Genomic DNA, 26,530 nt, shown 5'->3' with positions numbered 1-26,530 from the left:
AGGATGGTGCCATGGCAGTGACATTCTCCTACTTCCCCAAGGAAATGGGGTGATGTATGTGGCTGGATGGCCCCTCCATGTGTGTCAGTTTGGGTTCAAAGAGGGTCTTGAGCAAAGTAATTCTTCAACAGAATTTCTGGATGAGAGCCTCAAGGCCATCAGCAAGCCCAGTCAGTCTTGCATTGTTTCTCCTCTCCTATAGTGTGCCAAGTTAAACAAGACACAGGACAAATCTGTTTCCCCAGTTAAGAGCTTCCATGTGTTATGAGCCATCAGGGAGCAGTGATGGTGCAAGGTGGCCCCGTCTTGTGTTACTTGACTGTTTTATGGTCTAGCTCTTTTCTATCATGGCTGTTTTGATGGATATTGTATTGTGCAAGCTGAGTTGTACTTCCTCTAAGTTTGCTATTTTTGTACGTGTGAAGTGCAGTGTGTTTTGTCACATGTGCTTACCAGTGGTGTCAAATTGGAAACCCTGGTCTCTGTCCTGGTTGGTGAAGGTTGGGGGTGAATGCTATAAGCAGACGATTGTTCATTTGCAATCATTATAAAGTATCTTAACCTTCAAAGCTAATGTTGATACATCTCTACTATTACCACTCACCACATGCATCAAGGTAGAAGAAACTGGCATTTACATTTCCCTCCCCATCCCCCCACAGCTGTAGTCTGGCATGGACCGTACCCCCCAAGATAACTGTCTTCCTTCCCATAAAATGTGAACTTTATTTTAAAAAATTGTGCATTTTGTGCTCATTAAGTGGAGGAACAGATAACTTGGACTAGGAAGGAACAGTGCATACCCCCAGTGGCGCTGGAACCCTTTAAATAGTGGAGGTGCTGAAAGCCAGCCCCCTTACCGCTGTCCACGCCCCTCCCCCCAGCTGGGTCTGGGAGCAGTGCCGTGTCTCTTGGAGGGGGGGCTGGGCCCGGACAGGGGTGAGGGGGCAAAGGCTGGGGGTGGGCACTGGGCACAGGGCCAGTAGCAGAGTAGCATTAGACTGACACTCAATATGGATTGTGTAGAGAATCACTGAAGTGGACAAGCAGCCGTTCCAATGATTGGAAGCTGTAGCTAGATGAATTCAGAATAGAAATATGCAAATTTTTTTTTTTTTTTTTTTAAACAGTGAAGGTAATTAACCGTTAGAACAACCTATCTAGAGACTTGATAGATTTTCCATCATTTGAAATCTTTAAATCAAGACTGGTTATCTTCTTAAAACATAAACAATGGCTCAAACAGAAGTTTTGGCCTTGATGCAGAAACTGCTGGGTGAACTCCTATCCTGAGTTATACCGGAGGTCAGACTAGATCAATGATCCTTTCGGGCCTTACATCCTGTGAATCATCAGGTATTTGTTTAGCACCAAAAACTGGTTTTACTTGTGTCCTAAATCAGAATTTGGATTCGTGTCTCCAGAAGCAACAAAGAGTTAAGTCACTCTGCTGACTAACCCCTTGAAAGGACATTTCATACATGTATGGGCTATACAATTTTGCATCCATGGAATTTTAAAAATGTATCCTTTCCCATGGAAAGTTTCTTTTTGTTTAAATTATCATGTTGTTGAATTTGGAAAGCTTAGACATTCGTTGTTTTTAAAAACATTCTGTTAAATGGATGTTCTAAGTGAATGTAGTGTTTGTGAAAAGTGCCAGATTGACAGCTCCAGAGAGTCAACTCCTATTGTTACTGTACACATACAGTATAGGCAGTAATATCAGAGCATGTTTCCCCACATTGTGATTTGCCCTGACATTAAACAGGTTTTTCAGCTTTCGTGTCCATTTAATGCCTCCCTCCCCTATGGCTATCAGTTGAGATGGTGTTTCTGTGATCGTATCATTAGTCCACTATGAACTTTATGGAGACAGTCAAGTAATTTCACGTAGGCCACCAAACAGCTTAGAAAAAGTTCTCGGTTTCTCATAGACTCATAGACTTTAAGTCCAGAAAGGACCATCATGATCATCTAGTCTGACTTCTTGCACATTGTAGGCCACAGAACCTCCCCCAGCCTCTCCTGTAATAGAACTATAACCTCTGGCTGAGTTACTGAAGTCCTCAAATCATGATTTAAAGACTTCAAGTTACAGAGAAGCCACCATTTACACTAGTTTAAACCAGCAAGTGACCCATGCCCCATGTTGCAGATGAAGGTGAACCCCCCGCTCCTCCCCGGGTCTTTGCTAATCTGACCCAGGGGGAAATTCCTTCCTGACTCCGCATATGGCGATCAGTTAGACCTTGATCATGTTGGCAAGACCCACCAGCCAGACACCTGGGAAATAATTCTCTGTAGTAACTGCAAGCCCTCCCCATCTAGTGTCTCATCGCTGGCCATTGGAGATATTTGCTGCTAGCAGTTGCAGATTGGCTACATGCCATTGTAGGCAGTCTGTCATACCATCACCTCCATAAACTTGTCAAGCTCAGACTTGAAGCCAGTTAGGTTTTTTTCCTCACAGCTCCCCTTGGAAGGCTGTTCCAGAGCTTCACCCCTCTTATGGTTAGAAACCTTCATCTAATTTCAAGCCTAAACTTAATGAGGGCCAGTTTATATCCATTTATTCTTTTGTCCACATTGGCACTTAACTTAAATAACTCTTCTCTCTCCCTAGTATTTATACCTCTGATGTATTTGTAGAGAGCAATCGTATCTTCCATCAGCCTTCTTTTTTTGGTTAGGCTAAACAAGCCAAGCTCTTTGAGTTTCCTCTCATAAGGTAGGTTTTCCATTCCTCGGATCATACTAGTAGCCATTCTCTGCACTGTTCCAGTTTGAATTAATCTCTCTTAAACATGGGAGACCAGAATTGCACACAGTATTCCAGATGTCTCACCAGTGCCTTGTATAATGGTGCTAACACTTCTCTCTATCTCTACTGATGCATCCTAGGACTTCATTGGTCTTTTTCATGGCTGCATCACATTGTCAGTTCTTGTTGTTAGTCCCTAAATGCATTCCCAGATCACTTTTTTCCCTTTCTTAAAAATAGGAACTATATTAGCAATTCTCCAGTCATAGAGTATGACCCCCCCCCGAGTTTACAGGTTCATTAAAAATCCTTGCTATTAGACTTTCAATTTCATGTGCCAGTTCCTTTAATATTCTTGGATGGGGATTAACCAGGCCCCCGGAATTAATCCCATGAAGCTGTTTGAGTTTGACTTCTACCTTGGATGTGGTAATTACTACTCCCATATCCTCATTCTCATTAGCCACTCTGCCATTACCCCTAAGCTCTTCATTAGCCTTATTAAAACCTGAGGCAAAGTATTTGTTTAGGTGTTGGGCAATGCCCAGATTATCTTTAATCTCCACTCCATCTTCAGTGTTTAGTGGTCCCACTTCTTCTTTCCTTGTTTTCTTTTTATTTATATGGCTATAGAACCTTTTACTGTTGGTTTTAATTTCCTTTGCAAGGTCCAACACTGCTTGGCTTTTGGCAGTTCTCACTTTCCTCCTGCACTTTCTGACCTACAAGAGGTAGCTTTCTTTATTAATCTATCCCATCTTCCATTCCTTGTAGGCTTTCTGCTTAATCATCTGTTTGAGATGGTTGCTCACCCAGCTTGATCTGCAACCCTTCCCCACAATATTTTTCCTCTTGCTTGGGATTCAGGCTTCAGATAGTTTCTGCAACTTTGACTTAAGGATCTGAATGTGGAGGAGGCTTGGAATTACATTGAGTTCTTCAATCCAGTCCACTTCCCTAACTAATTCCCTTTTTTTTTTTTTTTAATAGTTTGCCCTTTTGAAATTAAGGACCCTAGTTGCAGATCTATTTTTTTTAATCCTTTCATTTAGTTTAAACTGAATTAGCTCATGGTCACTCAAACCAAGCTTGTCCCCTACAACTAATTCTTACATGAAGTCCTTACTATTCACCAATACCAAATCTAAAATGGCATCACCTCTTGTTGGTTTGGCAACTGTTTGAAGAAATCTGTCAGCTATGATCTCCAGGAAAATCTGGGCCCTACTATTATTAGTAGCACTTATCCTCCAATCTGTATCTAAGAATATAGTCTCCAATAATCACACAATTCCCAGTAGTATTTATTTAATTAAAAATGTTAAAGAGGTCTCTATCCATATCCAAATTGATCCTGGGGGAAGCACTATCCCAGGGGAACTTCTAGTAGTTTTCTCCCCCAAAGTGATTTTGGCCCAAACAGACTCTGTTTTATCCATTCTATCACTTCTAATTTCTTTACAGTCTACCTTATCATTAATATATAATGTTACTCCACCACCAATTGCTACTTTACCACAGCTGGATTTGAATCAGTGACCTACAAATGAAGGATTAAGATGTGCAATGACCAGTCTCTGGAACCATCCAGTTACCCTCAAATAGATGTATTGGTCCAGATCCTGAACTAGTGTAACTTGGCGTAGCACCATGGGAGTCAGTAGAGCTACACTGATTCACACCAGCTGAAGATCTAGTCCTATTAATCTTTTCTAAGAGACCACAGAAAGTAGGTACCTTCCATATGCTGGTACCGTACTATATCATGTCTCTAGCTGAACTATACCATGTAAAAACTCATGAAATGTAATCACATTTTACTTTTAAAATTTTTTAATTGTTATAAGGAAAAGAGATTTGAACAAAAATTATGAGTCAGAGGAAGGCGTGTCTGATTCTGAGTTCTTCCAAGAAAGGTTTTCCTGATACACCTGAGCAAGTGTGTGTTTCTCAGTCTTACACCCATCCTCCTTTCTCCTCACAGCACCTCCTTTTACAGAAGTAATTGTTTTGCAGACTTTTGGTTGGTTTTCCCTTGCACTTCTGATTGGAATTTTTCTTTTAAAAAAGACATCTGAAAAACGCACCTGCTGACTTTAAGAACTGTTGGGCTATTGAGAAAGAACTGTTCAAGTAGTCTTAAGAGTATCTAGGAGATGGCCATTATCTTAAGCTTGGGGCATGCTGGAGACAGTGGGTTATGGAAACAGTGACCATCATAAAAGACTGCTTTTTCATTAAGTATTTCCACGCAGGTAGATATGTTTTTTTTTAAAAATCAACTCTATCCATACAGTTAACTGTATGAGCTTAATTACAAAGTTATTCTGCCTAAACATCCAGTATTGTACTTCATAACCAAGCTAGAACAGCCTGCTTTCTCTCTCACACCTTCAGACAGGTAGACTAAACATTTTAGCCTGGCAAGTTCCTTCACACTGAGCTGTCTCTTTCTTTGAGAATATCCTTGCCTCGTGCTGTAATGCCAGGCCTTTTGGTGCAGACAACTGAAGCACATTGTGCAGTGACTAAAAGAATCCACTGCAGGCAGTAAGAAGTGTTTTTTCTTGTATGCACATATGCATATTTGTTAGTGTCAGAGTGATGCTAGCCTTTAAACGTGAGTGTCATGTATGCTGGATTCCACAGGCATCTATGTGAGAATGTACCCTAGAAGAAAGCTGATTTACAACACAGTGTACAAATGTAACTTCCTTGCATTCGTGTTCTAGAGACAATGGTAGTGACAGGGACCTTTGGTTTGGTTATGGAGTGAAATCCAGGTCCCACTGAAGTTATGGTAAAATACCCATTTTCTTCAGTAGGGTCTGGATTTCACCCATGAATTTTTACTTTAAACCTGGTAACACTCCCTACAGTGAAGAGAAATTTGTGAACAGCCTCATTTGCCCCCTTTCCCCACATACTTTTTCTTTTTCTTTTTTAAGAATGGACTACAAGCTGCTGATTCGGCTACAGTGAGGTTACTCAAGGAATCCATTTGTAAACATATTAAAAGGAATAGATGATCAGTGAGGCATGCCAACCAACCAATCTGGGGTAGATAAGGCAGTGAGGCATGCCAACCAACCAATCTGGGGTAGATAAGGCAGTGAGGCATGCTAACCAACCAATCTGGGGTAGATAAGGGGCTGTCCCCATACACCTCTCTCAAAAAATCTGGTATACCGTGGCACTATGGGCTTGTCTACACTTACTGGAGGATCGACGCTGCGGCAATCGATGCATCAGTGGTCGATTTTAGCGGGTTTAGTGAAGACCTGCTAAATCGACTGCCGATGGCTCTCCCATTGATGCCTGTACTCCACCTGATTGAGAAGAGTAAGAGGAGTAGATGGGAGAGCATCTCCCATCGACGTCGCGTAGTGTGGACCTCGCGGTAAGCAGATCTATTCATGTAACTCAAATTGCGTAGCTTGAATCAACTTTTCCCTTTAGACCTAAGGCATAACATAAGGGACATTAGGACTCCTAAGTTGAAGTCTCAGAATGAAAACATTTCTAAGATTGGCTTGTTTTTATGAGCTATGTCCTCTTCTCAATGCATTGTATATAATTTCCATTCATGTTGGTGGGAATTAGATGCATCCATCAAGAGAACCTACCCCCAAGGTTATAACATTCTGCTACTCTCTTTCTCACATGTGACCTAACAGAGACAAATATAGCCATCCATGCTGCTGAATTTGAGAAGGTTGTGTATTTTCCCCCCACAAATCCATTCAAAGTGATTTTGCTCCCAAAGAATTAAGTTTCTGTCTAACTTTACTTTGAGGAGAGCGATTTACTATTTTAACTGAGCTGATGGATTATGAACGTGAGTAATTTCTTTCTCATGCTATTCCTGTCGGATCTGTCATTCAAACATTACTGTGCATCAACAAAGCTGTTTGCAGAGAGTCTTTTCACAGGGAAATTTCGCCTTACAGTCAACAAGATCTGAACAGAGCTGCCACAAAAGCTTGTTGACCCATCAGCGATTGACAGAGAATTTCCTTTTTGGTAAAATAAGTCTTTTTATTCCACTACAATTAATTTTCCAAGTTAGATTAACTAGGATGGATCAGGAAAAGAGGTACAATACAGCCTTTAGAAAATAAATTGTATAGAATTCTATAATATTAAAATAATTCATTTTATTGCAGACCAGTGCTGTAGTACCTTATAAGAATGTTTTTAGCGATGTGTTCAAAATATAATTCTAGATCTCACCTCCCCCCACTACTGCTGAAATTTGGAGAAGTTCAAAATCTAAGGAAAGGACCAAATTTTGCAAATGTCCCTATGTTTATAGCTAGCTGAAACAACCCCCCTGAAATAAGCACCCCTGAATTTTAGTGCTTGAACTCTGAATCCAAATTTTGTAGTGGGAGCCCACTTTTTTTTTAAGTATGGGAGGATCAGATTTTTAAATATGGTAACAGTGCACCCACAAAAATACAAATGCACTCATTGCATATGGAAAGTAAGTATCTGCACATGTGTATAAATCAGTGCATATGCACGTGTGCATAACTACTGCCAGGTTAGAAGCACAATTGCCTGGTTAATGCATTAAAATACTCATTTTTCATGGGCACCTGTGGGTCTTTACAACACAGTGATTTGTGTAACTGATAAATACGAGTTCCATGGATATGCTGGATATTTATGGAAAATTTTATAAAAGTTTCAGGCTGGTTAGTCAATGATATGCATGTGCGTATACATCTGTCTCGTATGGGAATAGTGGAGATTCTCAACATGTGAATCACATCACCCCCCCCCCCCCCATTCCTTTTGCTGAAGTAAATTTGCTCGGTCACTTCCAATCATAGATGGCTAGATTGATTACATCAGACTGAAAGAATAAACTAGTCCTCAGATTCATGAAGCACCCCATAAATCTAGGTACTGACTCTTGTACCTCCTTTGAAGTGCTGCAAAAACTGGCACCACAGAGACTGGGGTGCATTTTTGAAGGCGCTCAGTGGGGAATCATGGTTTGAAAAAAATCTAGGAACATTAGTATGCACTCTTCTAACAGAGTAAAAAAAAAAAAAAAGTTAAACAGCAGCACTATAATTTTCTTACTCTAAACCACATAATCTGAGCCAAAATCTTTTTAGGTCTTACTTATGCCATTTATGCATCTGGTGCTTCATAATTATGAAGTATTATCAGTGCAGGAATGTGACACTTTAAGTTTTATGGGAACAGATGCAGCCCACTCAGGGTTATATTTTAGGAGTTCTTTTGATTTCTTTTTAAAAAATCTAACATCCAGTCTTTTGGGCCTGATAATGCTCTCATTTAAATCAGTGAACTTACTCCCAAAGTATTAGGGTGTAAGTGAAATCAGAATCAGGCCCTTTAATTTCACCAAACTGGAACTAGAACTGTGAAAAATATTCATAACAAAAACCGAAACTCAGGCAAGGTTTACCAAAGTTCACCGACTGTTTGGCCAGGCAAGTTTCAAGCAAACCCTTATGGCTCTGCAGTTTTCACCCAATGCCCCACCAAGTTTCACAAGGTTTTTCCCCTAAAGCAAGGCAGAACTGGTGGTTTGGTTGAAAATTACTTCGTGTTTATATGTTGTTTGCAGTGTTGTTGTAGCTTTGTTGATCCCAGGATATTAGAGGGGTAACTCACCCACCTTGTCTCTTTTGTGTTGACATCACATGTGCACCCCAAACTCATGGGGTGCATCTCACCCAAACCAAAACTAGGGTTGCCAACTCTGGCTGAAGCTATTCCATTGCTTTCAATAGTCATTGTGAGATCAGTGGCAATTCTGGGAGATTCCAGGCCAATTCTGGAGGGTTGGCAGCCCTAGCCAAAACACTTGGAAGGGAGAAATAGATCCGCTTAATAACACAGTACTTTTCTCTTAGATTATACCTTCTCATCAAGAAAATACAGTACATTTTACCAACATTGATGCACTAGCCTCTCTCCAAATCCCTGCGAGGTAGGGAAATCTATTATTCCCACTTACAGTCGAGGAAACTGTGACACAGAGACATTCAGGTCAAAATTTTCAAATGCATCCAGTAATTTTGGTTGACCAACTTGAGACACTTTGGGTCTGATTTTTTCCAGAGTGCTTAGCAATTGCAGCTGCCATGGAAGTAAATAAGACCTGCAGCTCTTTACCGTCTCTGAAAATCAAGCCCTAAGGCCCTGATCCTCAAAAGTATTTAGGGAGTTTAGGTATCTCTTGAGGCACTTAGGTCCAGATTCTCAAGATAGTTATCCAAAAATTGTTGCATCCAAAATTAGTGAAGTCTCTTAAAAATGTTGGCTAAAGTGATTTGCTCCAGGTCCCACAGGAAGTCCGTGGTAGAGATGAGAACAGAACCTCAAACACCAGACTCCCAGTCCTGTGCCTTAACCACAAGAACATCCTTCCTCTCCTCTATGCTGAGTGAGCTCTTTCTGGAATATCTGAGAAATGAGCCAATGAGCGCTTCCTAAGAGGGACACCGGGGAAATGTTTAATTTTTCTCACAATATGCAATTTCCTACAATCAAACAGGAATATTTTTTTTTTTTTATAATTCACTATCAGTAAGTGTGTGTGTGTGTGTGTGTGTGTGTGTGTGTGTGTGTGAGAGAGAGAGAGAGAGAGAGTTTCTGTAGTGGGAGCCACAAAGGTACGAGTGCTCGCAGTGCATGGAAAATTGTACCGAGTACCAGTCTTCAAAAACTGTACTGTACCCATAGAATGAGTACAACTGCAGGACAGGCTTCAGACTGAAACCACTGTGTATCATGTAGCTTGACGTGTAACATACACCAGTGAGATCTGCATGGGCATATTTCTGCCAAAGGCTGCAGAGAAACTTTGCTTCAATAACATTATGGGTATATGACTCAAAACAAAAAAAAAACCCAGGAAATTCAAAGATAAGACTGATGCTTTCCCTTTCATTCACAAAGCAACCCAGCCCTATTGAGGATGGGGTGTCAGCCGTAGCTTTGAATTTCCTGTCTTTTGTTGTGCTTTATCACAGCCTTAATGTAGAATATAGGAGTTTGTGCTTAATTTCCTATGCTTAACTTTTAAGAAAGGTCATAAAATGCATATTGTTTGTTTGTGAGACCAGAGGTGGTCTCTTTTAGTCTCTTAAATAAGCAGTATTTAATCCTGTGTAGATATAATCTGGGCTAGATTAACCATTTGTAAAATACTCTGTCAAGCATTTGTGAAAGGCATATTGTTTATCCAGCTAAATATGTATTTAGTGCTCTTAAGGTACATGTACACTGCAGTAAAAGACCTGCGGCACAGCTGCAGTTGGTCCAGATTAGCTGACTCAGGCTTGCAGGGCTAAAAATAGAAGTGTAGATATTTGGGTTTGGGATGAAACCCCGCAAGGGGTGGGTCTCAGAACCCGGGTTCCAGACTGAGCTCAAACGTCTACATGGTTATTTTTAGCCCTACACGCCAAGCTCTGTGCGCCCAAGTGAATTGACCCAGGCTCTGAGACTCGGTTATGTGGGTTGTTTATTGCAGTGTAGATGTACCCTTAGTCTGCACACTTTCCCTTGGGAACCATTATAGCCCAGTTCTTTCCCTCCCACTCACTCCTGTCATACTTGGTTCTGCTTCTAAGTATCTGTGCTTGTAGTAAGCCCTAACTAAAATTTCAGCACTTCTATATGCTGTTAAAATAGAGAGATTCTTCCATTGCATGCAATAGTTAACTGAGATTTCTGACTCCTTGTTCCATACTCTTTTCTGTTTTCCTTCTGCATGTATTATTGTTCCACGCCTTTGGAAACAGCAGCTTTCCACACATTACAGTGCTGACTATTTAATATGCTTGTCACTGTTCATGGCATGTCCACCTGTATTTCCCCTCCTTCTGGTGCAGCAAGGGCACCCACTCTCAGGTGTCCAACTCCCCTGGCCATCAGCTCTCTTAGGTGGAAACACATCTCTCTCTCCCTTCTGACCGGGTATCTCCAGGTTAAATAGACAGGCTGCCCATGCACGCTGGCTTCGTTTACCTTCCGTCACCATTAACGGTGTGACTGCCCACAGTTATATGGTACCACGCAGCACTCCCTATGCAACCCTATTTTATTCTTAAGGTAAAACCACTACAGAGAAAACAATAAAAGAATCTACCCACACGTTACTAAGCTTCCCAGAGGTCACCCCAACCCTAATGTGGGCTCTTGCAGGAGCAGCTCTTCAACACCCAACGGGTTTCCTTGTGGTTTTGAGTTCATCACAGCTTTAGCTCCAAACAAGTGCATAGTTTTATGGGGCCTCCATCAGCCCAGTCAATCCTACCAATCTTTCCTAAGGACTGGGGCCCTCCATGGACCAGGAGTCTTGTCTGTTTGCTGGATGATGAAGGAGGTCCTGAGCCAGTTTGAAACCAGGCTATTATCCAAAAACCCTCTCTTTGTCTGTTGGTCCCTGGAGAATCTAGTCTGAACTAGTATCTGCACACCTCTCCAGGGGTAGCTTCAAGGGGCTGCTAATGGAGGAAGTACATTAGCATCCCCCTCCTACTAGAAGAGTTACACACAATAACACATACACAATTGCATTTTTAATGCAATGGACCCCAAAGATTTTAAACCTAATTCAATAAGGTTTAACTTAATTCAGTAAAGTTTATCTTAATTCCATAAGGTTGGCCCAGGATATTGTCAGTCTGTCTCAATGCTGCTGAGTGCCTTCCCATTTTGAAGATATCATTCTGCTTGTAGCCTTGTTCCTTGTGCAGTGTGGTTCAGGGCATGCAATGTTGTGCTCCAGCAGGAGAATGAGAGGTTACACATAGGTGCAAGTTTTAAAAATTATCTATGGAGGATAAGCACTAAGTGTGACAGACACACAGCTGATTTGCAGCACAAATGTTATGAGCTCTGAGAGGAAACCATTTTATGAACATGGTATGTGACCTGGTTGTTGAAGTGAAGTTATTGTACATTGAGGTTATAAGACTCTCCTGTATGAATGTATTTGTCTAGCTTAAGAGGGGCGGTGGGAAGAATAAAAAGAAAGGCAGTGGTCCTGAATAAGCAACCTCTCTGCCAACGTCAGGGGCAATTACAAGACAGTGGCATGCTTCCAGGCTTTCGGCTGAAGGGAGACAGCTGTTTTGTGAGGCTGGGAGCCTGGAGATCAAAAGAACCCTGAACAGTTAAAAAGCCTTCTGAGGAAAAGAAGAGGATGCGGTTGCAAGGGCTGTCTAGGGAGTTGTCAGCTCTGACAGAGAGACAAACTGACACAGAGAGAGGCTCTGCGGAAGAGCTCTATAAGGAGTTGGTCACTCCAGGGTCCTTGCAGGGAAGATGGCTAAACCTCTGGTAAGCTAGACATACATAGTCAATTTTATTGTTTTTAAGAAGTTTTCTCTTAAATGCTTATGTTCTAACACTAAGGCTTGGTCTACACTTACCCCCCAAGTCGAAGTAAGGTACGCAAATTCAGCTACGTGAATAACGTAGCTGAATTCGACATACCTTACTTCGAACTTACCGCGGTTCAGACGCGGTCCATACGCGGCAGGCAGGCTCCCCCGTCGACTCCGCGGTACTCCTCTCGTCTAGCTGGAGTACCGCAGTCGACGGCGAGCACTTCCTGGTTCGATTTATCGCGTCCACACCAGGCGCGATAAATCGAACCCGGAACTTCGATCCCCAGCCGCCGAACTAGCGCGGCAGTGTAGACATACCCTAAATGATACTTTGCTTTAAGGAGGCTATTTGGTCACTGCATTAACCACTCTCATGGCTCCTGAAGGGAACAATACTTGCCTAGGTCAGACCTGCTAAAGTAAACCATGATTGACACATGGGAGACTGCAACCCGGGGCCTGGTCTGAGAATGTGTTATTCCACCTTAAGAGACCGGAGATGGCTAAGAGTCCTTGACAGGGCTGGCCTTACCATGAGGGAAACTGAGGCGGCTGCCTCAGGTGCCAGACTGTGGGGTGGGGATGGGGGGCACCACTAGGACCCAGAGTGTAGAAAATTGTGTCTGCTGCTGGTGCCTATGTATTCTCTCTGCTCTAGATGCACAGAGATGGTGGAGTGCTGTGCTGGAGGAAGGAGGGCACAAGAGACATAACAGGCAGGCAGGAGAAAAGGTGAGAGGGAATAACAGAAAGCAGCAGGAGCTGCAGGGAGAGAGGAGGAGGAGGAGGAGCCTCTTACGTACCTCTCTAGCACCCCCAGGAGCCTGAACATCCTCTCTGATACTGAAACCAGAAACATACATAATTTCAAATTTCTGTGTGGCTTAGTGTTGTGGCATGACATACTGTTTGAAATAAATGTTGTAAGCAAGAGACTCCAAGGTGTTGACCTTGATATATCTGGAGCAATGGAACAACTGGACAAAGCAAAGTCATATCTACAGTCTTACTGGTCAGATGAGGGATTTCAAAACATTCTGAAGAGTGCACAGAAGTTGGCAGAGGAACTTCACACTGAAGCTATTTTCCCACCCATTCAAGAATACAAGAGTCACCAAAGAAGAAGACATTTTGATTATGAGGCACGGGATAATCCCATAAGAGATCCCAAACAACAATTCAAAGTTGAATTCTTTAACCAGGTGCTAGATTGTGCAATACAGTCAGTTGAGGAACGTTTCATGCAGCTCAAGGAACACAGCAGTATATTTGGGATGTTGTATGATATTCCAAAACTCCTCACTATACCTGAAGAAGACCAACACCAGCAATGCAGGGCACTAGAGACAGTGTTGACACATGATGACATGTGCGATATTGATGCGAGTGATTTAGGTGATGAACTGAAAGCCCTTTCAAGGTACATTTCAGCAGGATCAACTCCAAAGGCTGTTCTGGAATATATACCTCTACCTCGATATAATGCTGTCCTTGGGAGCCAAAAAATCTTACAGCGTTATAGGTGAAACTGTGTTATATTGAACTTGCTTTGATCCACCGGAGTGCGCAGTGCAGCCCTGCCCCTGGAGCACTGCTTTACCGCGGTATATCCAAATTTGTGTCATATCGGGTGGCGTTATATCGAGGTAGCGGTGTATGTGCACAAATAAGATGACCACCCTCTTTCCAAATGCTTTTGTTGCTCTGCGCATACATCTAACACTTCCTGTAACAGTTGCCAGTGGAGAACGCAGCTTCTCCAAGCTGAAGTTGATAAAAACACATTTACGCTCCACAATGACACAGGCTGGTCGACTTTGCAACCATCTCAATAGAGCATGATCTGGCCCAGACTGTGGACCTTCAGGAAGCAGTTCAAATCTTTGCAACCAAGAAGGCATGGAAAGCACCACTTTGATTATTCAAACAGATAAAAATGCCAGTGTTTACTATACAGACAAGAAAAGTTACATTTGCTGTTCAGGCGTTTGAAAGTTAAGTGTTACTTAAAATTTTTGAACAAGACATTTTAAGTTGTTAGTTCTCCTTTATTGGGTAGGTAGCAGAGCAGTACCCTGAGAGTAGAAGAACAGGAAGAAGGCAGAATTGAGACCTTTCAAAGTTTTGGCCCAAGCGAGGGGGCATGGGGGCATCATTTGAGCTCCCTGCCTCAGGTGCCAAAATGTTGTGGGCCGGCCCTGGTCCTTGACCTGACAGGATGTGCTTGGGGAGACCAGGAAGTGTTGTTAGCCCTGTAACTGTGAGGCTAAGCACAGTCTTCCTCATTGAGTGGAAGTCCATTGTGTGTTGTGCTCCCGCACTCTCAAAAGCAGTGGAAGAAAAGGAATGGTTGTGTCTGAGGAGACATAGTGTGAGGCACTATGCTCAGGTTACAAACGAGGCACTTAACTACATGCTCCCTTCCTTGACCTTTCTTCTACTATTAGCAAGAGTAGCTTGGCAGCACAGCAGTGCTCTAATTAAGACGTTGCTCTTGCAAGGTCTTGAGCCTTCTGGCCATGATCCCGCAAAACATTTAAACACTGAGTTCAGTGCAGGTTCTCCTGCCCTCCCTCTCCTGCTCATCACTTAGAAGTCCCATTAACTTCATTGGTGCAGAATCAAACGGTCTGTGCCTATATGCACAACATTCTACACCTGCACTTTGCTTGATCAAGCCGCTTGCATATATCAAACCACAGATCCACAGTTCTTGAGTACATGCATATCTAAATATTACTGCTGAAACCTTTTAAAAAGCCAATGATGCCTCATGGGAAATGTTGAAGACTGTTTCGTTGTAACAGCTCTGCTTATGTCATAGATTCTGGGGGGAAGGGAGGTGTTACTTCCCTTTTTATTGCACAACTAGAAATAGTTGCATGAAAAGAGAATCTAATTCAGAGCTGATCTGCTCCTGCTGCCTATTTCCCACCTGAAGTCATCATGCTCTCATTATGATCTCAAAAGCAGCTAATTGTGATGTCACACATAGGGAGCTAACACTGAGGATAGCTGCACCATTTTGCTCACTCCCGCATTTTGAAATCTCACAATCTAAGGAGCACTTCTCATGAAGAGTAAACTCCGAATTATTTTTAAAAGACATTTTTAATCCCAATTGGCACTTCTGAGCCTACTGGTGAATGAAGTTTAGTGTCAAATGTGACACAAATTTGTAGCACACAGTATAGGAGCTAAATGGAGAAGAATATAACCGATTCCTAATGAACAAGAGTACAATTCAAATGTTTACTATTTAAGATATAAATATTTTGTTTAAATGGTGATTTACAGCCCATTGGGCTCCCATGTCCTGGCTCACAGTGACATCACATTGTGACTCAGTGCTAGCTCTAGCATCAAGCATTGGTGCAGTGTTGCCAACTCCCATGATTTTATCAGAAGTCTTACAATATTTGGTGTTTTTCTTAAAGCCCCAGCTCCTGGAGTCCTGTGATTGCATGGGACTCTGTTTTCATTTATTAAAAACGCTAAGTTTCTAACTAAGGAATGTAGAGAGAAAAGCTTGAAAAAGTGATTCAAGTACACCTTAAAGACCCCGAACCAGAAAGCAAATAAAAAGAACCCAACTTTTTTTTTTGAAATAGCTTATGATGTTTTCACTATTCAGCATAAATGCTGGAATCATCCCTTCCCCCACCCAGGGCTCCTCAGTGCTTGGAAGGCCTGCCTAGAAAGGAAAGAGTATTACCTCCCTGGCACCATGATCCCTTCACTTGCACAATGTGGATGCTGTAGCACTCAGCCCAAATGGAGCTCTGCTGTGAGGAAGGGTAGGGTGGTGGAGAGGAGAGGGCAGAGCAGGGAAGATGCTCTCTGCAGCACGGTCCCCGGCAAAGCCTGGAGATTTCCATGCCCACATCCAGGCATGAGGCAAAAGAGCTTGGATCTCCTCTATAGCAGCTGGTGTGCAGCTGCAAAGGGACCCAGTCCCTGCTGGAACTGTGCTGCCAGGAAGGAGAGAGACATGCACCTCTCTCTACATAATATCTCCTGTCTCTTTGATAAAGGTGTCTTCCTTCCTGCAAATTCCCAAGGTCTGTGGGGCTGGGAGAGGCTGTGGTCCCAAATTCATGCTTCTTCTAGCAGGCAGGATAGTTCCACAAGCATTAAACCTCACAGAGTTTTGCTGGCTTCCCCTTCACTCTCCCAGCAGGCTTTTCTAAAGCGAGGAAGTCCAGCTCACAGCTACTATTTTGTGCATAAATCCTAAGTAATAAAGAATGAGAGAAGAGAAATGGCAGCAATTATACTTCACGAGTTATGAGCAGGATGAGTTTGCCAATGCTTTAAAAGTCTTCCCTGAGGCCTGGGTGAAGTTTTCAATGTAGATATCCCAAAAAAAGAAAGCATGTTAGTTTTAGTTTTGTTTACATTTTGTGGGCTTTTCACAGTCCTACTATTAGCTCACAATACTCAGCAAATAAGAGGAACATAAACTATAGCTTGAGGTCTCAGTGAAAGTTAGACACACAGGAGAGACACAAAGCAAACAGCGAATAGACTTTGGGCGAGGTGTACTGTGTATGTGTGCCTGGAAAGCCACAGCTGGGAAGTGAGCCATGGGATAAAATTGTTGTTCCACGATTCTTGCTCCCCAAAACACACAGCACTGATATTTCTAAGGCCTTGAGCTGTGAAGGGATTGTCCCAGGTCAGACCTAGGGATCAATAGGTATGGTCCATGTATTTTAATCTGAATTTCCGTCTCTACCTATAGCCATGTGCTTCTGGCATGAGTGATCGGTGCTGTATTGGATCTGTTGAAAGACCCATGGACAACCAGAATACAGGAGGCCAAGTAAACACTATCCCTTGTTTTGGACCTATTTGGAGGGCAAAAATACAAGGGAGAGCTAAAATCTGGCCCTATAAATCTGTGAGTCTAAATAAGAGAAACATTACAGGACCATATGAGATTATACTTGCCTTGAAAACAAGTTTTAGAATGGCTTCAGCATAGTCTCTAATTTTGTGTGCGGAAATACTAGTTTACATGTGCAAATGTTAGTTACATGGGGAGTTATATTCATGCAAAATTTGAGGCCGTTTCTGCTTTAAAAAGGCCAAATGATCTTGTTTGCTCAACTTTATACAAGAAAGCCCTAGGGTGTTGACTGTAACAGCAAGAACCTGGGAATGGTGCAGTCAAGTAAGTCTAGTGATGTACAGCAGGGAGAGAGGGATCAATGCATTCCCATCGAGGAGACCCCTACCAATGTTTCATCCTACAACCTGTGTGTAAACTTGTTGGAGACAGCCCTGAGCTACATAGCTTGGAAGCAGATCTGAATTTTTCTGGAGTTTTGGGTGTATTCATATCCAGGGGTTTGGTATGGCCTGTTAACAGGAGAGAGGGAGGCGTGCTAGAGGCCAAGTTTGCATCTGGATGTAGATTTTTGGTTCATGTCCCTTTGCACAGTTTAAAAGTCACCGATTTGATTTCAACATATCAATAAATGCTCGATTGGGGGAAAGTCAAACTTCATTTTAACTAACTTTGAATGAAACAGTCATCTGAGCCTTCAGGGTAGCCAAAGCAGAGCTAAAGGAATGGATGGCACATAGACACCTGCTAGAGCTGTATAACAATATCAAGAAAAACATAGTTCATCTTTAAGGGCCAACTCTTCAAACCAGCCTCTACTTGAATAGGAATATGTCTGCCCCTTGCCCCATCTGTTCCCATTGCATCTGAGTGGAATGGTATGGGGAGTAGTGACTTAGGTACTGAACACCTAGGCTCTACGGCCATCCTTTTCAAGGAAAATTCAAAGTGAAGTCAGACTGGAGGTCCTAACTCCCCCCCTCCCCCCCCCCCCCTTTTTTTTTTGCTCCTGAATTGAATCCTGTTAAAAATTAAGCTGACCGTGACTATCCAGAATTCTTTCTTTGACTCCTCGCTAACAATTGAATCATAGCCTAGGACTCTCTTGTTTTAGATTTGTGCCCTTGCTATGTACTGTACTTTAAAATGGGCTGCTTCCCCAAACTGAATTTTTTTTTAAATCAAGTGGCTTGGAATGGAGATTCCCTTCTTGGGGTGAATCCAGAGACATTGTCACTGGTTTGTTACAGTGGGTGAGTCTTGGCAGAAGCTTGGCTGAATCTGGCCCTGTCTGTCACCAAACACTGTATTTCAAACAGCTTATCTAAAGGCTTGTCTTCACTGCAGTGTTAGCTCTATCTACAATCCAAGTTAGCCCAGCTGAAGTGAGAGAACAACACTCATGCAGCACAGAGTGTGTGTAATAGCAGTACAGGGTAGCTGCGTCAGCACTGCATTCCTAGCTCCAGCATCAGCAACACTCAAGATTTTAACCCACGCTCCCTGATGGGCCAGCTGGCTCAACTTTAATGCACCACTTAACTCAAGCTAGAGCTTTTGCGTGTGAACAGAAGTCAGTTTAGGGGCAATGCTGAAGTTATACCTCAAAACAACAGTACAATGAGACTAGGGTGACCAGATGTCCCAATTTTATAGGGACAGTCCTGATATTTGGGGCTTTTTCTTATATAGGCACCAATTACACCCAAATCCCCTGTCCTGATTTTTCACATTTGCCATGTGAATGTGAGACAAGCCCTAAAATGTGAGCTCTGGAGTTGCATTTTTGTATTGTGTGTGAGGAAGGATGGCCTTGCAGTGAAGGCTTGGACTTGACAGAGCGTCCAGTTCCTGTTTCTGCCACAGACTTCCTGTAAGATTTTAGGCAAGTCATCTTAGGGCCAGATTTTTAAAGGTATTTAGGCACCTAACTCCCATTGAAATACCTTTAAAAATGTGAGCCTAAGCTCTCTGTGCTTGAGTTCCTTATCTGTAAAATGGAGATAGTGATACCTCCTTTCTCCCACCCTTTTGGTCTTGCCTATTTAAATCATAGGCTTTTAGAGTCATGGAGTATCTTTTAGTGTATGTACAGCCCCTAGTAGAAAAGGGAGCTCTGATCTTAGTTGGGATATCTAGGAGCTACTCTAATCCAGCTAATAAATAGTGCCAATAAGGTACCTTGCATTTTTAAGTGAGATGCACTGTCACACACAGAGATTAATAAAAAATTTGTAATGACTAATTTTAATAGATTTGATGTATTATACTACATTAGATTATGAGCTCCTGAAGACCAGGGCCGGCTCCAGCTTTTTTGCCGCCCCAAGCGGCGAAGCGGGGGGGGGGGGGGGGGGGGAAGTAAAGCCGCGATCGGCGGCACTTCGGCGGCAGCTGTAACGCGCCGCTTCATAATTCAGCGGCGGCTCCTTCCCTCCGAGAGGGAGTGAGGGACCTGCCGCCGAAGACCCAGACGTGCTGCCCCTTTCCATTGGCCGCCACAAGCACCTGCTTTCTTTGCTGGTGCCTGGAGCTGGCCCTGCTGAAAACTGTTCCTTTGTGTTTGTATAGCACCCAGCCCAATGGGGCTTTGATCCTAATTGCAAGCTTTAGGAGTTATTGCAACACAAGTAATTAATAAGATGAATGTTTATCTAAGGCCTAAACTCTAGCCAGTTTGTAACCTATTGCCAGCATGCTCCCCCCAGTGAAAACTCCCAGTCCGCTTATGCCATCCTCCCCCTTGCACATAGGGCTTTCTCTTGCACCATTAAAAATCAGTGGGAGTTTTGCCATTGGTCTTAATGACAGTAGGACCAGAGCCATAGGGTCAAATCCACAGCGTGTTTAGGAAGCAGGCATTGCTTGGCTGAGGGAGGGAAGAGTGAGGGACCCCTTTCTCTGACCCTCTTACAATGGTGGAAAGATCCCCTGAAAATTTTAGCATCCTTGCTTTTTTCTTCTGGCATCCAGCCACGTATATTTAATTCTTATTGAAAAGTGTTTCTAAACATGGTAAATATTTTCAAATTCTAGGGGGCAATATTGATTGTAGTGCTTGTGGAGGAGAGGGGAATTTTATGAACCTCCAATCTCCTATTGTATGTTGACTAACACCATTTGGACATATAGCATCAAATTAATATAGTTTTCATCTACAGGTGGCTACAATGAAAGCATTGTAATCAATAAAGCCTGATATCTGCTTGAATTGGCTCTACATACTTTTATGGGTGAATTGTATGGAAACTATTATAGTCAAAGTCTTCGCCATCTCAGATAGTTGCATATTATTTTAAGTAAATATGCCTCTACATAGGCATTTTCTGTTCCTTGCAGTCGTGTTGGGATCTCAAAATAGTATTTGAACTAAAAATATGCTTCCTGAAAATCATACTTGGGGCCTCAATGGGATGAATTGTCTCATCTTCCTTTACTGCTACCCATCCCAACAGTGACTGTGTAAAGGAGCAGTAGCCAAAAGTTCAGCCCATGCATCAATTGGAATTTAGAGTTTTACAGAGTGTTTTCACTGCAGAGTTCGCTCAAGTTGGCTCAAGATGATTGGATTAGCAGCACAAAGTAGATGGGTCCTCCCTGCATTACTAGCACCAATATCATCAGTACTCATGCTTCAACCTATGCCCCCAAAGAGCTAGCTGGTTCAAGTTGAAAGCACCACTTAACTCGAGCTAGGGATTTTTGTGTGTGGACAGGAATCAGGGTAGGGACAACACTCAAGTTATACCTCAAGCTAACAGTGCAATGAAGACAAGCCCACATTGTCCACCCTGGGTTAGAGTTATGATGGTGTCTCCCAAGTACACTCCTTTCCCAACCATGCTTATGTCATCCTCCGTTGCCAGGCTGCTCAGAACAAAGTTGCAACATATTGCATGTTGGCTCACCCCTGTATTAAAAATAAGAGTAGATGCAACTTTCTTCTTTTGTGCAAATGAAACTCAAACTGGGCTCAGTCCTTCCTGGCACAGAGCGCCTTCAGTTCCATTGAAGTAAACAGGAATTGAGGGAAACCAGGATTTGAGAGAACACCAATTGCTGGAGTGATCTTCCAGTTGGGCAAATTTGAGAGATCCCTGACTTATGGGGTGGGGGTGGGGGGCTGTTTGCTACTGTCTATTGTGATTAACTGTAATGCAGTCTGATATGCTGATGTTACTACAGTGTTTTATTTCTCTCTCTCCTCCAGCTGATGGTCTCTCGCCTATAGAACAAATGAAGGAAAATGAATACAAACAGCATGCGCTGTGTAAATTCTGTGATGTGGAGGTGACAACCTGCACACACCAAGGTCACTGCAAAAGCAACTGCAACCGCACTTCCATCTGTGAGAGTAAGAATGAAGTCTGTGTAGCAGTATGGTAAGTTCATTCTTTTTTATGGGTTAGGAGAAGGTCTAAACTTCATTTAGAAGTTGCTCTTACTGTCAAGACATTCAAAACTTTCTTCTGGAACATTCGCTCTAAGTGCTGCCACCATGACAGACTGTATTCTCTTGGCTCTGACTCTTCTCTGTGCTAGAATTGCTTGAGGTTAACAGAAATTCGGATATGAAATGTGTAGGGGTTGGTTTTTTTTTAAAAAACAGTTCTGTTCCAACTTCTGCTGCTGTTGAAAAAGAGTCATGTTTTTCCTCAGCCCATTAAACTGCATCCACCCACAGCACGCTGAAAGTAGAAACAGATTTGTGACTCTTAAGAGCAGATCATGGTTGTGTTATCTGATGTGAATGGAGGAAAGCAACATTTCAAGTCAAACCATTAAACAACAAACTGACGCTATCATTTAGATTATATGTGCCTATCACAGGAGCTTTATATACAGTGTATGGGCAGAAGTGCTTTACCTGTATAATAGTGCATACATAAAGGAATCCTTTTTTCTATCTCCTGTTTAAATATAGTGACTCTTGGAGATTATTTAACTATACCTGAAACAAAAGAAACCGTGGGCATGTAAAATTCAATGACGTGTGAAGCTTTCCTGAGTGTTTGATGAATCTAAACTTTCTGTTGATGTTTAGAATTAAATGGTTCTTGCCCTTCTAGTCATGAAACCAGCCTTGACAATGAAAACCAAAACATTCTTGTCTTTTTTCAGTTCACAACCAGGCAGAAGCAACAGCACAGACAACTTGCAAACCTTCCGTATATGTCATTGAATGTTAATGCTGAAGCCTAATTAGGAACATCTAGGTGAAAACCTGATTAATCATCAGAAATATCCCATGAGGCTCATGGCTTTGTTACATCCATTCACTTGAAAAGGTGTCCAGCATGAATGAACATAGACACGTCAAATGTAGAAATAGTGCAATGTTCTATTAAATATTTTTTCTGTGTCTGAAGAGTAAAATAAATGTTCTGTGTGGTACAAAGTGGCTGCAATGCAGTTTGAGATTCTCTGGATTGTTAATGCAACTGTGTTTAGAAACAGCAAAGGCAAGCCAGTTTAATGAGTCAATACATACATTTGAGCTGTCCTAGTCCCATCTCTTATGTTGTATAATGAAATGTTAGAGGTGGACCAAAAAATCATCAAAAGTATGGGCCAGATTCTCAGCTGGTGTAAATTGGTGTCACTTTCGTTGAAGTCAGTGGAGCTATCTTGGTTTGTAATAGCCCTATATTTTTAAAATACATACTCGCACATACTCACTCACTGCCGAAACTATCTTAGGGGAAAAAACACCCTGAAATTCCACAGATTTTGCAGAGATCATTAATTTTTTTAATTAAAATTTTCCAAAGATTTTTGCTATCTTTGCTGATAACCACAGAAACAAAATGTTGAGGGGTGGGTGAATTTTTTTTAAAGGGATCTCTTCATCTTGAGACTGCAGAGAGGATCCAATGCTTAGCACGTTTTACTTGATGACAGTGGAAGTTCAAGGAACAGGAACTAGACAAAAACAAGATACAGCACTGAACCAGTTCAGATGAAAGGATGATTTACCTTTGCCTCAAATTTGAACCAAGTCTGTTCTGAGTTTCAAAGCAGTTCAGTTTAACTTTAGTTTGAATTGCAAGGGTGTTGTTTTTGAAAAGCATTCAGCGCTGGCCTAACTCTGCTCCCATCAAAGTCCACTGGTTATATACTGAGGTAGCTGCTGCAGTGCACAAATCCCCAATGTAGACAAGCCCACAGAAGGTAAAATTCATCCCTGTGCAAAGAAGCTACAGTAAGACTATATAAACTTAACTTTCACAACAGGGTGAATTTAACCCAGAAAGAGTCCTAATAATTCCCTTGATAGGATTGTCTCCTTTTGGTTTTGGTTTTTAATTCTCCTTTTCATTTTTAGGAGACAGAATGATGCAAACACAACTTTAGAAACAATATGTCATGATCCTGCTCTGCCAGTCTCTGGACAGAAATTGGAGGAGCCTGGCTCAAAACAATGTGTGATGAAAGAGAAGAAAGAAGTTGGTGGACTGCTGTTCATGTGCTCTTGCAAAGAGGAAGAATGCAATGATGAGATCATCTTTTCAAAAGGTCAGTTTAATTTCTCTTCTCCCGTCCCTCCTGCTGCCAGGCAACATGGGTTGTTTTCTAGGACTTTCCTGTGGTCTAGAACCTCCTGGTGGGGCAAATCCTGCCTCCTCAGCCACTGAGGAGAATCCAAAGGAGCAATGCAGTTCCATAAATTTCATTACACTGAATTTGTGGCTCCCTGACGGTTGCACCCAATGCCTGAGCCAGAGTGCTTTCAGGTTCAACCCTACCGCATCCAGTGGGAAATCTTACATTGTGGATTCCTTAATTCCGTAACTTCATTCCTTAATTATATGGTTGGTTTTCTTCTAAAAGTCACTCTCTGTTAAGTTTACATTCCATTTCATGCATGGAGATAATCAATCCATAACCAATAATATTTTCAGCTAATTTTACCTTTTTGTCTATTTGTGCAATGTCTGAAGAGCTTGTAATTTTCCTCTCATTTATTTGCTATTCAAAGTTGTTCCAAATTTTTTTTGTGGAGAGGAGAATTTTGCATACTTGGTATTTAAAATCCCAAATTTCAGTTGTATGCCATGCCATATAGTGAGAAATCTGGAGCCAGATCCTTGGGCTTGGATGAGTTCTGCTTTAGTTTTGCAGGCAGAGACAGAGTTGGAGATGGAGAAAGTTGGCTGTATACCACCTAGTTCTTAGGCAGGGTCTGAGGGGAGAGCTCACAAGGAGTCATTCTTGCATGCATGTTCCATCCTAGGGACAAACTCTACAACCATGAGTAATTAAAGTTCCTGCATTCAGGGAACACGAGGGTTTCTCCCTATGTACACGCCCAAGGGGGGGATATTTCCAAAGGAGGAAGGGGGCCATGGCTCCATTGCATCAAACCCCTTGCAGTGCAGATTAGCCACACCACAGAGTCCAGGCTCCACCATCTTAAAGGCACTATCCCTCCCCAAGTTCCCCAGGGTACTAAAGCTCTCCTACTGTAGACACAGTTCTTCTTTGAGTGCTTGCTCATGTCGATTCCATTTTAGGTGTGTGCGTGCTCACATGTACAGTTGTTGGGGGTTTTTGCATTAACAGTTCCTGTAGGGCTGGCTGTGGTGCCCTCTGGAGCACCTCGTTCATGCGGCGGTATATCAGGCGCCACCAGCCCTACACCCTCTCAGTTCCTTCTTACTGACCGTGAAGGTTGGTTGCAGCACCTGGTCTTGCTAAGCAAGAGCATTAGTGGTGTTTAGATCGTTTTCCTTTGTTGTTGAGTAGAGTGATTAGTCAGCTGTTAAGTGTAGACACAGTTATATCAGTATATAGGTGCTTTATACCAGTATAGCTATTCGTATACAGGAAAAGGAGTAATGGTACCAGTCTAAGGGTATGTCTACACTACGAAATTAGGTTGATTTTATAGAAGTCGATTTTTAGAAATCGATTTTATACAGTCGATTGTGTATGTCCACACTAAGCGCATTAAGTCGGCGGAGTGCGTCCTCACTACCGTGGCAAGCATCGACTTCCAGAGCGGTGCACTGTGGGTAGCTATCCCATAGTTCCCGCAGTCTCCGCCGCCCATTGGAATTTTGGGTTAAGCTCCCAGTGCCTGATGGGGCAAAAACATTGTCGCGGGTGGTTTTGGGTACATGTCGTCAGTCGCCCCTCCCTCTGAAAGCAACGGCAGACAGTCGTTTCGCGGCTTTTTTCCTGGGTTACCCGTGCAGACGCCATACCACGGCAAGCATGAGCAAGTGCAGAATGGTGGTAGAATGTGCCTTTGGACGTTTAAAAGCTCGCTGGCACTGTTGGTCAGACCTCAGCGCAGCCAACATTCCCATTGTTATTGCTGCTTGCTGTGTGCTCCATAATATCTGTGAGAGTAAGGGGGAGATGTTTATGGCGGGGTGGGAGGTTGTGGCAAATCGCTTGGCATCCGATTTTGAGCAGCCAGACACGAGGGCGATTAGAAGAGCACAGCAAGGCATGCTGCACATCAGAGAGGCTTTGAAAACCAGTTTCATGACTGGCCAAGCTTCGGTGTGATAGTTGTGTGTGTTGCTCCATGACGCAAACCCACCCCCTTTGTTGATTTTAATTCCCTGTAAGCCAACCACCCTCCCCGCTTTGAAATAAAGTAACTATTGTTTTGAAACCATGCATTCTTTCTTTATTAATTTAAAAAAAAAAGAGAGATAACGGATAAGGTAGCCCGGGTGGGGTGGGGGAGGAGGGAAGGATAAGGCCACGTTGCTTATTGTAGCCACACTAAAAATCAAACTGTTTGAATGACAGCCTTCTGTTTGGGCCGTCCTCTGGAGTGGAGCGGCTGGGTGCCCAGAGCCTCTCACCCCCCCTGCGTTCTTGGGCAGTTGGGTGAGGAGGCTATGGAACATGGGGAGGAGGGTGTGACGGGTTGGATCCAGAAACCCCCTTGGGAGCTGCCACCTAATGTGCAAAGACTACCCCTGCTTCTGTTTTCCCTGCCAGCTCAGGACTCCAGCACCCTGTTTTGCTGAGCCAGACACTCCAGTCTGCTCTAACAAAGACTCAGGGTCTGAATCACTTGTCCCAAAGCTGCAAGTTTACCTGAAACCAGCTCACAGGAGTGTGCTTGTCTTTAGCACTCAGATGCCCAACTCCCAATGGGGTCTAAACCCAGATAAATCCGTTTTACCCTGCATAAAGCTTATGCAGGGCAAACTCATAAATTGTTCGCCCTCTATAACACTGATAGAGAGATATGCACAGTTGTTTGCTCCCCCAGGTATTAATACATACTCTGAGTAAATTACTAAATAAAAAGTGATTTTATTAAATACAGACAGTAGGATTTAAGTGGTTCAAAGTAGTAACAGACAGAACAAAGTAAGTCACAAGCAAAATAAAATAAAATGCGCAAATCTATGCCTAATCAAACTAAATACAGATAATCTCACCCTCAGAGATGCTTCAGTAAGTTTTTCTCAGACTGGACACCTTCCGGGCCTGGGCACAATTCTTTCCCCTGGTACAGCTTTTGTTCCAGCTTAGGTGTTAGCTAGGGGATTCTCCATG

The 26,530-nt window shown here is 42.8% G+C and overlaps 1 protein-coding gene across 1 annotated transcript in view; it reads left to right on the top strand.

Moving 5' to 3' along the window:
- TGFBR2 (transforming growth factor beta receptor 2) overlaps window positions 1–26,530 on the top strand; it is a 74,188-nt gene that overhangs the window by 7,495 nt on the left and 40,163 nt on the right. The window contains exons 3-4 of the mRNA XM_065399310.1: window positions 21,213–21,384; window positions 23,328–23,518. Coding sequence (XP_065255382.1) covers window positions 21,213–21,384; window positions 23,328–23,518 — 363 coding nt within the window. The remainder of the gene's footprint in view (window positions 1–21,212; window positions 21,385–23,327; window positions 23,519–26,530) is intronic.

The sequence above is a fragment of the Emys orbicularis genome, chromosome 2 (genome assembly GCF_028017835.1).
Source record: "Emys orbicularis isolate rEmyOrb1 chromosome 2, rEmyOrb1.hap1, whole genome shotgun sequence".
Classification (NCBI taxonomy): Eukaryota; Metazoa; Chordata; order Testudines; family Emydidae; genus Emys; species Emys orbicularis.
This window is presented reverse-complemented; position numbering and strand designations above follow the sequence as displayed.